We start from the raw sequence: 13,679 nt of genomic DNA on the forward strand, positions 1-13,679 counted from the left end.
ATGAGTCATAGTTCTGTGTTTGAAAACATCCAACTTGGAGCCATAATGCTGCCCAAGTAATCTGAAGAGAAATTCATGTGTTTGTTTTTTATTTTTATGCAAAAACATATTTTTCTCGTCTCCAGGCGTACTCGGATGGCACCCCAGACTTCCCTGGACCTGTGCTCCTCGAACAGGAGAAGAAGAAAGGGAGGAACAAGAGGGCTCCGAAAGGAGGGGAGAAACCTGCGTCTCGCTACAAGAAGAGGAAGAAGGAAGGGGATGAGAGGCAACTAATGCACTCTGGCCCTGACACCGTAATGACCCAAATCAAACAGGTGAGATTGATTTCACCGCCGTATAGCCTGCTCCTCATTAAATCGCACATCTTCGGGAACAAAGGATGGTGGAAAGATTATAGCTTGAAATCTGAATACTTTATTCAGAATTTCACAGAATTAATTACTGCCAGAATAGAAAATGGTGTCCACCGAGTGCACAGACACTAATTTCACATATCATAAGCATATTACTGTAAGTAGGTACTTGTTGGATGGCAATTGCACACACAGGTATTAGAAGCTGCTATTATTCAGGAGGGGGGAAGGGGATTCGTGATTATATGCCAAGTCGCTCATTGATCGAGGTTTATTAATTTAGATGGCATGAATCCGACTCGCTCATTAGAAATTTTGTACATCACATTTAAAACCAAATGAGCTCTCACTTTGTATTGCTTGTTTCTCACAAGTATCACACAAGTCTGGCTAAAAGGGAAGTAATGACTGAGTGGCTTTGAGCCTCATCATTGGACAGTCAACAGTTTGATTCTGCCTCCCATTGACCTGCCTTGTTCAGTGGTCTGCACACAGCAAGGTTGATGACCTTTTGTATTTCTTATTTATGAACATTGTTTCATTGAGTTTGTTTATCTGGTGCTGTTTTTCTCTCCTGACACAGCAGCTCTCCCTGCTGCCCCTAATGGAGCCCCTGATTGGGGTCAACTTTGCCCATTTCGCTCCCTATGGCAGCGGCCCGCTCAATGGAGAGAACCTCCTGTCTGGTACCTTTGGCAGCGCCTCCCTCGACGGAGTGTCCGACTATTACTCCCAACTGGCCTACAAGGTGAGATCCGCTTACCTCACCAAGTTGGAACTGGATAAACAGCGATGCATGTTTTGTGTGCTGACACACTGCATTTGTTGTGATTCCCGCAGCAGAGTAACCTCAGCAATCCACCGACACCACCGGCGTCTCTCCCTCCCACCCCACCACCTGTGAACCGACAGAAAATGATCAACGGATTTGCCACGACGGAGGAGCTGGCCAGCAAAGCTGCTGCCATGGGTAAGCATTCAGACGGATGTACCTTTTTTTTAAAGGTATACAATGCAGGATTTACCTAAGAACACAATGTATTGACTCAAAAGTAATCCCGCTCAATGATCACTGAAGACCCACTAGAAGTGTGTGGCGGTGTCTGCAGAGATCCTGCCCTCTGCCTCTATTCTCTTCTCATTTTGCCGTGTACATTTCTGGGTGTGTAACCCCCCCCCCCGCGCATGCGCACGCTTTGCATCCAAGAGGAAGCTACATAAATGGCAGGCAAAAGGCAAATCTAGCGAGGTGAAACGCCAAGCAGACAGAGCTTGTTCGAAAACGAGAGTGAATCTGGGGTTGGCTTTCACTTCCGCTGTCGCATGTGATGCTTCAGGTGGTACGCCAGGCTTTGTTCTGCGCTTCTGCTGTCTGGTTTGAATGTTGTGTTTACAAACATTTAAGCAGAAATTCCTGCACGGCAAACCTTTTAATGACATCACATGATTGTCCTCCTTTATCTCACATTATCATAGTCGTGGAATGAGGATTATTTCCAGCCCTATGGGCACGCATACTGTGCACAGTCGTGTTGACATTGTGCTCCTGTTTTCATACAGTGTCCAAAGGCCTGGTCCCAAAGCCGCTACATGTCCCATTTAGGACTGAGGAAGACCTTCTAGCCCGGGCCATTGCACAGGGTCCCAAAACTGTGGATGTTCCGGCCTCCCTCCCCACCCCTCCTCACAACAACCAGGAGGAGCTCAGGTAAAATTCCTTCTAACTGTCTCTTTTAAGGGCTACCGCGTTGTCATAACATATGTTTGTGTTGATCATGTCACGATGAGGGATTTGGGCTGCATGGTCTCGACAGAGGTGGTTAATGTTTTGTTTCTCCTCCTAAAATGATGACAGCAACAGAGGACAGGAGCCTTGCAAGGACAGGGACACACCTGACAGTTTTGTTCCGTCCTCATCTCCTGAGAGCGTGGTGGGCATGGAGATCAGTCGCTACCCAGACCTGTCTCTGGTGAAGGAAGAGCCCCCGTCCCCCTGCCTGTCTCCTGTCCTCCCCATGCTTCCTGCGCCTGACGGGAAAGGTAAACACGCACAACTCCCACATAACCAGCACAGTTGAGACATTTATTCCTGCGACTCCGATCATAATGAATTGGATGTTTTTGTGCATGCCATTTAAAATACACACCTCCAGCGTACCTTAAAAGTGTGTCGCTAAACTTTTATGCATGTGCTCCTTTTTTTATTTTCCAGGATCAGAAATCAAACTGCAGGATATCAAAACGGAGCCCTCTGCGATGTTCTTCGGCTCCCCCTTCGGCTCCATGTCTAATGATTCCAAACAAGGGCTGGTGTCTGTAGCCATCACACTGAGACCAGCTGCAGCAGAGGTAGGGATACGTGATACTGTGGTTTCACACACTGATTGTTTTACAGCCATTCATATCTTAATTCTTACATACATGCGTCACATTTGACGCTGCATATTCACTCAGGATTGCCCCTATGTCGCTGGCTTATGTATTGTACCCACCCCCCCCCCTCTTCGGAGGACTAAACGTACTTTAGCCAATGAGAGAGGAGAATCCGTTTTAAATCAGTTGTTAAAGGTAATCCCTGTTAGCGAGGGGCCAGCTTTAGTTTTTCATTGTAAATGTGCATCAGAACAATAAATGCATCCCAATAAAAAAAACCAAGTCTCGCCTTTTTGGACTTATCCATGAGATTGTGAAGGAAAGATCTAATCAACTATACTTCTCTTTTTCTCAGAACATCACAGGTGTGGTGGCAGCCATTTCAGACCTACTGTGTGTGAAGATCCCCAGTAGCTACGAGGTCAGCAGCACCCCAGACAGGGGGCACCCGTCGATGCTCGGTGGTCCCAGGGTGGGCCCCCACGGCATGGAGCCTCGGCCTCCCATGCTCTTCCACGGACAAGTAGACAACGGAGGGCTTCACGGACGGCCGGGACAGATGATGAGGCCCAGTGGAGCTCATGCAATGATGCAACAGCAGCAGGCACATCATTTCCGTTTCCATCCCAACAGCCCAGGTGACGGAGTAAAATTAAATAAGAGCATTTTTAATTGAAAGTCGTATCTGATTAATACTAAACATAATGACTTCCTGTGAAAGGGCATGAAGTAGCACTTGTGAAAGTCAAGCATCATTACGCTGTAGGTTTACAATCAGAGAATGCATGTTTTTAAATGGATTTCATTTAAAAAATATATATTTTCTGCTACTTCAGGCGCAGCTCGAGGACCGGACCAGAAGACCCCTGCCAGCCCGGGATGTAAACCTCAGTGGTGCTGCCACTGTAAAGTGGTGGTTCTGGGAAATGGAGTGCAGAAATCCATCAAAGATCTCCCCACCCACATGAAGGTAGCAAATTAATTAGGCTTAAATACTCCGAATGGCAGCAGGGGGGTACATTAAGTAGGCAGGCCACCTTTTCAGCTGGAGCACAAGTGTGATTTTGAGACTAATAATGTACAAAAGGCTTTAAATACAGCAGTTCATAAAAAGTCATCTCTGCCAACAATTCTGGATCATTTATTATTGATGTCCCAATGGGGGGGGGGGGGGGGGGGCTAGATGAGCCATGACTTTACTTATATGATGTATTATCTACTTTCAGCCTGAGGGGCCATACACATCTATACACACACACACACACTGCACCACAGTAACACTGCATATATCCTCTGATTATGTAAATCCTGCCTCCTGAAGTTAAATCCATTTCAGATGAATTAGTGGGTTAAACAGCATACCCCATGACTTCAGTCCTGAGTATTTTGGTTATTTAAATATATGTTTTTGTTTGTTTCATAACTTCTTTTAACATCAGTTGAGCTTAAGCATTTCAAATTGGTGAGGCTTTGATTTAACACCTCCTTCCTTTTTCAGCCTGTTAACATTTTGACTGCTTTCTCTCATCAGGAATCTGGAGGCCGTTTGAAATCTGAAGACCTGGTCTTCTGCAGTCACAGCTGCTTCCTTCTCTACTGTTCCTCGTCACCTCTGCAATCCAGATCAACTACAGAAACTAAGGTCTGTACCACTGTAAAGCCACCGTGGGTCTAGATAACATGCAATTAATATACTTGTTTTTGTTTTTTTAGCTGGAAGTCATGGCTCTTGTCTCTGTCTCCTCTTTTCAGGAATCGGTGTCCCTTCTCCATGCGGCCCAGCAAACGGAAAGCCTTTCTAAAATTCTGCACCAGTACAGCAACAACATGTCATCGCTGGATGTCCATTGCCTGGCCCAGCTTCAGCCCAAGCAGTCTCCCCCCTCTACTCCTCCCATCCCCTTCCCCATGGCGGACGAGACACCCAAGATGGACACCAAGTCGGATGTCATCAAGGTCACGGTGAAGCTGAAGGCCCGGCCAAGGTCCCATGACGGCTGGCACCAGGGAAAGCGACAGAAAGGACTCCGCTGGAGGAAGTGGACGGTCCAGGTGGTGGTGCCGAGAGGGAATTCCCAGCTCCCGGACGAGGATAAGATCGATGAGCTCCTGAAGAAACTCGGGGCCTCCCTGCGCCCTCCGGCATCGCTCCGGGACCACAGGCGGTGCTGTTTCTGCCACCAGTTCGGAGACGGGATCACCGACGGCCCCGCTCGGCTTCTAAATCTCGATCTGGACGTGTGGGTTCACCTGAACTGTGCCCTGTGGTCGACCGAGGTTTACGAGACGCAGGCCGGCGCCCTCATCAACGTGGAGCTCGCGCTGCGCCGCGGCCAAACGGTGCGCTGCGCCTTCTGCCAGCAGACCGGAGCCACCAGCGGCTGCCACCGCCTGCGCTGCACCAATGTCTACCACTTCACCTGCGCGCTGCAAGCTCAGTGCACCTTCTTCAAGGACAAGACCATGCTGTGTCACGCCCACCGGCCCCGGGGGACAACCGGACAAGTGCTGGATCACGAGCTGCGTTGCTTCGCGGTCTTCCGACGCGTCTACGTCCAGAGGGACGAAGTGCGGCAGATCGCCACTGCCGTGCGGCAGCCGGAGTTGGGCTACACCTTTCGAGTCGGCAGCCTGGTGCTGCACGCAGTGGGCCAACTCACCCCTCTGCAAATGGCAGCCTTCCATTCCTCAACAGCCATCTTTCCAGTTGGCTACGAGGCGTGCCGCATATACTGGAGCATGCGCCACGGCAACCGCCGCTGCCGTTACGTCTGTTCTGTGGAGGACAGGGAGGAGCTGCCGGAGTTTACCATCAGAGTGATCGAACAGGGCTACCAAGACCTGGTCCTGACTGACAGCTCTGCAAAAGGTGTGTCCTTGCGTATATTCGTCCGCCGGAATATTATTGCTGTGTGTTTTTAAGAGTACAGTTTCTGACCCTGTGTGCTTCTCTCGCTGTGATTAGGAGTGTGGGATAAGGTCCTGGGTCCTGTTGCTGACAAAAGAAACGAGGCGGGCACTCTAAAGCTCTTCCCCGTTTACCTGAAAGGAGAGGACTTGTTTGGACTCACAATCCCTGCAGTCACCAAGATCTCCGAATCGGTTTGTTGCTGCGGCTTCATTTTGTTGGTTTCATTCAGGTTAAATAATATGAAATTGTAATCATGTGCAGATATTATTCTTTAGAGGCTGCAGGATATAACCCCCCCCCCTTTTTTTTTTGTATTCATTTATTTCAGCTCCCAGGAGTGGAAGCTTGCGTCAGGTACTCGTTCCGTTACGGACGCCACCCTCTCGTGGAGCTGCCGCTCATATTCAATCCAGCTGGCAGCGCCCGCGCCCAGCCCAGGACCAGCTCTCCTTCCACTTCCCTGGTGATAAGGTAACATTGGGTCGACGCTGACATTGAATAGCTGCACGTTGTCCTCAAGCGAAACCTATAATTTTTGTTTTCGTTACTTGCTTGCACAAAAGGCCACATCCACAGGCTATATCCACCAGCAGTGCCCGGTCTAACCAGAATGTGGCCCAAGGAGAGGGTGGCGCCCCCCATAGCAAGCCTCCAGTAATGCACCCCAGGTCTTCTCAGTACCGCTGGATGAAGAGTGAGTGGAGAGCCAATGTCTATCTGGCCCAGTCCCGCGTCCAGGTCAGTGTTCCGAAATATATTTGACGCTCTTGGATTGTCTTCCCCCGTGGACCGAATGAATACCGTCTTGTGTAACGTGTTCACAGGGCCTGGGTCTGTTTGCTGCTCGAGACCTGGAAAAACTAACTATGGCGATCGAGTACAATGGAACCGTCCTCCGAAACGAGGTCGCCATCAGCAAGGAGAAGATCTACAGAACTCAGGTATTCATCAGTTACATTTATCTAAAGTTATTTTTGCCACAAAAATGAAAAACCAGCAAGTAAAACCTCCTCTCTCCCCCCCCCAACAGAACCGAACAGTTTTCATGTTCCGCATCGACAGCGAACATGTTGTAGACGCCACTCGGACTGGAGGGATAGCAAGGTACTGTGACATTCCGTTGGTTATTGTGACATTTTTGTAAATGTATGAGAACATAGAATTGCATCTTTCATGGTCTTACAGCTCCAACACGAGCAGAGTGCTGTTGCGTGTTTAAAGAAAAAAAAAAAAGTGGATAATGTTTTTTGAGGTGATGCTCTATTTATTCTGCATGAGTTTGTATAAAAGAATACATTTTTCTAAATTCAGATCTAAATCAAAACACTTGATTTTAATTTTTGAATGTAACAATTTAGCTGTTGCCAAAAATGTAAAATGGAACATAGAACCTTTTACTTTAAAGTCCTGCGCAGAATGTCGTGTTATATGTATATATAAATATTTAATCTGTTTTTGTTTTTCCAGATATATCAACCACTCTTGTGCCCCGAACTGTGTTGCTGAGGTGGTCACGTTTGAAAGAGGTTACAAAATCATCATCAGCTGCAATCGCAGAGTTGAAAAAGGAGAAGAGGTGAATGTCTTTGATTAGACTACTTATTCATACAGTTAAATCAGGGATCGTTTGGATCTTATCGATACTACTACTCTTATCGGTTACTAACTAACTACTTTTTAATATATTATTTAAAGAACAGGATTATAATTGATTTATATTTGACATATAAACAAGTGTTGTGTGTGTGTGTGTGGAGCAGCAACAGTAATGTTTACAACAGCAAAGTCGCTCTATGCTGTGAACTCAACAATGACTCAGTGGAAACTAATCTATATCCTGAATGAAGAACTCACTTTTCTTCATGTTTACATGTTCATGCGTGTTGAAAAGATATATTGATAAAGCTTTTTACTACCTTGCCCGTTAAATACCAGGTTTCGGTATGCGTTATTATGAATCCCACTGCTTTTCTTGGCCCGTGTAGCGTTCAGGCGCTAGGTCTGGCCGGTCGTCCGTGCTCGCCGAGGTACCGGCAACCTTAGTTTGTTCAGCCCCTCCTGACCCTGAATACTGGAGGTCGACGCCTAACCTTAACCAAAAGACTCGGCCGAGAACATCAGCGGGATTCATAATTACGCTTTCGGCATGCATCTCTGCAACGTGAACATACAAAAGCACACATGTGATACTGAGGAACTGATGTTTCCCTCCTTGTTTTCCAGCTGAGTTTCGACTACCAGTTTGACGCTGTGGAGGGTCAGCACAAGATCGCTTGCCACTGCGGAGCTCCTGAGTGCAGGAAGTGGATTAACTGAGGAAAAAAAAAAAACGACAAAACCTAAATGCATTCCTTGCTATAGCGTGTGGACGCTGCGATCACTGCACCGAGAAGAAGAAGAAGAAGAAGAAAAAAGGCTTCACATTAAAGTCATTTTATGAACGAGCAGCAGGCCCGGGCCCTTTTTTGGAGAGATTGATTCAATTTAAGTGTCGGGTTCGTCAAGATCGCGGCAAGACACGGGTGGAGGAAGGGAAACGTTACCACAGTAGCAGGATGTGACTCGTGCCATATGTGAGGGGCTCTGTTGAATGAGATGCCTCTGTCCGTCTGTATGTGTCCGTGCGTTTGTTTGGTGTACATGGGGTGCGGAATCCACCAGCGAATGAGAAAGCACTGTGCAGGGTGCGGCCTTATTGCTTACTAAGGGCAGGCCCTTTTGTTTCATACTGTCAATGTAATACCGTATGACTAAATGTAGACATCACTGAATGAGGAATGTACAGCAATGAATACCGCGAAGGGAATATTAACTTGCACTAAAAAAAAGAAAATAAACAACAAAAAAAATAAACACACACACACACAAACTTTTAAAATACTTGATTCCATGAGTCAGTTTTATCATAGGTCTCTGTCATGTGATTTGTGTGGAATTCGAGAGGTTTTGTATTTATTACTGAGTGAATGAATTTTATTCTCAAAATGATGAGATTGAGTTAAAGAAGGCTAGATCGCTATTTGTTTTTGAAGATTGAGGAAGACATGCTGTTACTTTTGTATAAATGTACATAAAGAAAACTATAGGAATAACCGACCAAATACTACCTTAACCTTCTTGATGTTTGGGTGTTTTTGAATTGTTTTTGTTCTGTTTGTCATTGAAATTTATTTAAGATGGACGTTATTTCAGTTTGAGAGTATATATTATGATTATTCTGTACAGAATTTGTAATATAACCACAATAATTCACAAAGTATTTTTGTTGTATTAAAAGTAAGGTATTGTAGCGTAGTGTTTTGTGACTTACACATGCTTTGACCACTCAAAAAAAAAAAAGAAATATTTTTGTTGACTAACGTAACGAGTTATCGGTTACAGAATCAAAAAAAAAAGAGAGACTCTTCAAATAGTAAGAGATCAGTGTGATCTGTCTGCTGTTAATCAGGTTTGATTTTAAAGAACTGTGAATTAGGTTTTGAAACCCAAAAATGACTTTTTAACTTTTTAACACGAATAGGAACACCAACATGTATTTACCTGTTTATGTTTTTACATTGCTTTTAAAAATACGGTGCAAACGTCTAATGATATTGTGAGTTAGACGAAGCCAGTGTGTGACGGAAAGAATCGTAAAACGGGGGAACTCTTGTGCGGAGTCGTAGGTTGTTTTACCTGTTTTTTTTGGGACAGAAATGGCATTCTCCTTAATCAGAAATATTTCTTATACTGACACTTCACAAGTCACATGCTTAGAAACGGAAGAGTTTTTGCGTGCACAATTTCAAGTCGACTGTAAAATTTTGGAGACAGTCCTACAACTTGTAATGTATATGGCATGTATTTTTTTAACTTTCCGAAGACTCAATTGTATATATTTTCTCAATGAATGGTTGTAACAAAATTGTTTCTTGGATATTTTTCTTCTCTTGTATGATATTACATCATCCTGCCAGTGTGTTTGTGCTACATTTTCTTGGTTGTGTAGTCAGATTATTTTTTTTCTTTATTTTTCTTTTCTCCTTTTTTTTTTGTTTTGAAAATGCCTTTTGAAGTGTACAGAGTATGAGGTTTGGAGTTTGTGGAATTGAATTTAGAAACATTTACAAAAATAAACTATTTTACATGTTAGCAACGTGTGTATGTGACATCAATAATGACACAGTTTAAATAGGTAAATATGAAGAATTGAAACCACAATCAACACATAATCTTCCTATGCACTGGTTGTTTAGGAGAGTTCTATCTGTGACTTTGAAGAAGAAGCCAAGCAAGGCCCCAGGGGGGATTAGCAAAGTATCAGAATGATTTACATAAATGCTAGGTGTATTAAACCAATATCCCTTTAGAGGCAGTTTTATTGCCAAGGATGCAAGTAAATACACCCGTGGCTCTCTGCCGTTTTGGCTTGTGACGCACACAGATGGGAGGAAAGAAGACATTTCACTTCTCTTACTGCCAAAAGTCATCACAACCGTACTTCCTCCTCCGTCCCTGCTGAAGTGAACTGTGTGGAGCTCCTTGAGGTTCTATTGTGGGTCCTTTTGAGAACATTGTGTCTTCGTCGTCGCCTTCATTGTACCCCTATGATTCAACCAAGCTCGCCTTATGACAGAATTGTCAAGCTGACATCACAAAAAAAAAAAAAACGGGACTCCATAGCGTCCTCATTACGAATGAAGGAAGATGTCATATTTAGGCCATAGTGCATATTAGACACGCAGTCACAGCTGGGTGATTGTGCCTCATCGCTCACTCAAGTTACTTTAAATAATTGGATTAGTAATTTAAGACTCATTTGTCAATCCTGTTTCTGCCAACTGAGCAACAAGGTATATCGTGAGATGCAATATATGAGCATTTGAAAATGAATTTTCAAACATAAACAGCTCAACAATGTCAAAAGGATCATTTCTGGAGTTAACAGCAGCAGCTTAAACTTTTGTTATGACTTGTGAACATTTCAAATCTATGCAATCTGCAAAGCAATAGACAAAATATGTTTATTGTAATATAGTGTTATCTCATTTCTGCTAACGGGTCACAATGTGTGCGAGTTTAGTGAAAACTGTGCCATGGAAAACATGGTGAATGCTGGACTAGCAAATAGTGAATTCATATAGGGAGACATTATCTGCCCTGGAGAACAGAATGCTGGATGGAACTGAGTGACAGCAGGGTTCTCGAATAAATTACAATGTTGAGCTGTCATCTTGTGTATGAAGCCAGGCGCTTGTGCAAATTAACCTCAGTATCTTGCAAAACTTCCCAGAGGACAGCAGGACAGCTCTGAGGTAGGCCGCGGCAAAAGCACTGGTCAAAGCATCTGCAGAGAGTCAGTTTTCACTCTTGACGACGTAGCATGAGGCTAATTTCTTGCTGTTTTATTGTATTTAATCTGACTGTGGTCAGGCTTCCTTGGGGGCTCCCCACCCATCTTAGTTATGCTGGGATGGTGAACGTCTGTTGACGTGGAGGTCTATCATCTGGATAATTGGCTGATGAAGTTGCAAGCTTTACAGATGTCGACAACACGTTACATATTTAACTTTGTTTCTACGGCATTTCACTGAAATGACGGAACAACAGTTATACTGTATGTAACCAAACCAGTAGGTACTGGTGATTTTAAGTCCAGGTGTCAAGGTTAAGTGGTGGAATAGTCTGTAACTGAGTGCATTTACTTCAAGTATTGTACTTTAGTACGAGCATACTTTCTCCACCACTGGTAGGTTAACACCAGGCTAAATCTGTTAATTCTTTAAGACATCCAGGTTTCTAGATGTCCAGAAGTCTTTGCTTTTTCTACCGATGTGACCCTCCTCCCCATTCTTCATCACATCCAGTGCTCAAGGTTTCTTCCACTGAGGTCAGTCCCACTCAAACATGCCATCATCCAGATCTTCAGCCTGCCCCTACTGTTTTCAGCTACTCCACAGAGGACACCTGGAAAGCTCTGAGGCAGGCCGCGGCAAAACCACTTGTCATAGCGTCTGCAGAGGAGTCAGATTGAACTCTGACGATACAGCCTGGCGCGAATGTTTTATAAAGTAAATTCATTTAATTTTATTCAACTGTGGTCAGGCTTCCTGGGGGGGCTCCCCATCCATCTTAGTTATGCTGGGATGGTGAACTTCTGTTGAGGTGAAGGTCTATCATCTGGCTAATTGGCTGATGAACTTGCAAGCTTTTCAACCAATTTCAGTCGGGTGTTGCCCTATCATGTTAGCAGATTCATGCTCATTGTGTTGAGCAGATTGGGGAGTGTCCTGCAGCGTAAGAACTGCATTCTGGGAAGACTACGGAGTCACCTACGGTAGTAGCCCTGGCTTCTCGGAGCCAATGCTGACGGTGGGCGTTTGGACTGTGGGAAAGACTCAGTCGCGCTCTTAAGCCCTGCGTGGTGATATGTGTCACTGTGTGGGGCAAGCCATCGCGGCCCGGAGGACTTGTTCCTCTGGAGCTTGAGTGGCTGCCGTCAGCAGAGTGTAAAGATGGTCGGCCAGTCTACAATGCTACCAGGAGGCAGGAAGTCTGCGTGCCAGTCTGCCTCAGAGCTCACTTCAGGGTTCCGATGTGTCCGATGTAGGATGCTGTGGTAAGATACTCGCACCAAACTCCTGTCGTGTAAACCAGTAGCATATCTGACCTGGAACTTTGGATTCAGAGCAAACTTTTACTGCTATCATTTTTCATAATTTGGCTCAGGATGTTTGGTGCCTCCATAATGATTTTAGGATTACCAAATCCCTCCTTGAATATCAAATTGTTAATATTGATTATTTACATAGAGTAAAGTACAGCAAAAATGTGAAGGCTTTGCTTATAGGAGTGATATTTTGAAATATAGTATTTATAATCATACAGTTGTAAATTAACTAAATATGTAAAATTTGGGGATTTACTCTAACTTCCTACATTAGGACAGTCTTGTTTTTGTGATCATGTGACTTGATGGGCTGTCTCTGTTCAAATATAGATGAATCCCTCATGGTATATTGCTGATCAAGACAAAATGCAAATTGGATAATCTTTCCTTACACTCTGAGCACAGAAACGTGCCACACAAACAAAAAATAACTAACATAAATACTTAAGACAATGAATACATTTAATTGTCCGAACTATTTCCTGTCATCTTTAGATTAAAAGGTATTCATGCTGATAACAAGATCATGGACTTAATTGGTCACATGGCCCCCATTGGATTTTAGAATAGATTTTAAAATACTGCTACTACCTATAAAGCACTAAATAGTCTGGATCCTGTCATCACTGAATTATTGTACACAGAACAGTAAATCTTCTCAAGCTGAACTAGAATGAGTATAGATCAGAGATGACGATGCATTTATTTTCTTAACGGTGTACTTTTAGTGTCTGTTATTATATTGTTCTGTTATATATACTGTATATATGTCTATATATATATATATGTCAGGCTGTTTTCCCTTTGAAACATTATTTTAGAGATATACGGTTCTTATTATTAGTAGTAGTCGTGGTAGTAGTATTATTGTTGTTAGTATTATTATTATGTACTTAGCCAATTTGTTTACAGCGTGTCGACATCGCATTTAATTTCCGTCCATCAAACCAGTTAAATATCTGCGTGGTGCTGACATCTGTTGGTGAAGCATCTCTTTACATGCCACACTGCTTAGTGTAGTGTCTAAATTAGCTTCCCTTTCAAAAACGTGCTTTCCTGGCTCTGTTGTCCTCCGTTTTGCCTTTTCTTGTTTTGCCACCGTACAAGGGACTTACTGGGGGGGGGGGGTCAGAAATGAAAGACAATGTTGGAGGGTTATTGGACTGTGTGATCTAAAATACTTGTAAAAATGAAATCGCTGTTTTGCCAGGACTGACGGGAGTGGTGTTGTTATTCTTGAGCCGCAAACACGACCGGAGACACTTGTTTCTCCGGGGTGCAGACTGCGACGCCACACCTGTAAACAGAAGCTCATTCGGAGATGCGTGCCCTGCCTCTCTCCTACTTCCTGGTGGAGGAGGCAGTGCCTGTGAGCTCGTAGTAAGTAGAC

The 13,679-nt window shown here is 44.3% G+C and overlaps 1 protein-coding gene across 7 annotated transcripts in view; it reads left to right on the plus strand.

Annotated features, from left to right (window-relative positions):
* The window catches only part of kmt2cb (lysine (K)-specific methyltransferase 2Cb), a 42,826-nt gene extending 33,633 nt beyond the window's left edge, over nucleotides 1-9,193 (plus strand). For 5 of the 7 annotated variants that reach the window (XM_079173580.1, XM_079173584.1, XM_079173583.1 and 2 more), the window contains 17 exons: nucleotides 126-317; nucleotides 940-1,104; nucleotides 1,197-1,326; nucleotides 1,917-2,064; nucleotides 2,212-2,396; nucleotides 2,569-2,705; nucleotides 3,085-3,367; nucleotides 3,566-3,699; nucleotides 4,261-4,371; nucleotides 4,482-5,598; nucleotides 5,695-5,831; nucleotides 5,969-6,111; nucleotides 6,204-6,378; nucleotides 6,465-6,581; nucleotides 6,671-6,744; nucleotides 7,108-7,216; nucleotides 7,864-9,193. In XM_079173580.1, coding sequence (XP_079029706.1) covers nucleotides 126-317; nucleotides 940-1,104; nucleotides 1,197-1,326; nucleotides 1,917-2,064; nucleotides 2,212-2,396; nucleotides 2,569-2,705; nucleotides 3,085-3,367; nucleotides 3,566-3,699; nucleotides 4,261-4,371; nucleotides 4,482-5,598; nucleotides 5,695-5,831; nucleotides 5,969-6,111; nucleotides 6,204-6,378; nucleotides 6,465-6,581; nucleotides 6,671-6,744; nucleotides 7,108-7,216; nucleotides 7,864-7,956 — 3,450 coding nt within the window. In that variant the 3' untranslated portion in view covers nucleotides 7,957-9,193. The remainder of the gene's footprint in view (nucleotides 1-125; nucleotides 318-939; nucleotides 1,105-1,196; nucleotides 1,327-1,916; nucleotides 2,065-2,211; nucleotides 2,397-2,568; nucleotides 2,706-3,084; nucleotides 3,368-3,565; nucleotides 3,700-4,260; nucleotides 4,372-4,481; nucleotides 5,599-5,694; nucleotides 5,832-5,968; nucleotides 6,112-6,203; nucleotides 6,379-6,464; nucleotides 6,582-6,670; nucleotides 6,745-7,107; nucleotides 7,217-7,863) is intronic. The other 2 variants (XM_079173582.1, XM_079173581.1) reach the window with 2 other exon arrangements.
* The last annotated feature ends 4,486 nt before the right edge of the window (nucleotides 9,194-13,679 follow it).

Source organism: Pholis gunnellus, assembly GCF_910591455.1.
Source record: "Pholis gunnellus genome assembly, chromosome: 14".
Taxonomy (NCBI): Eukaryota; Metazoa; Chordata; class Actinopteri; order Perciformes; family Pholidae; genus Pholis; species Pholis gunnellus.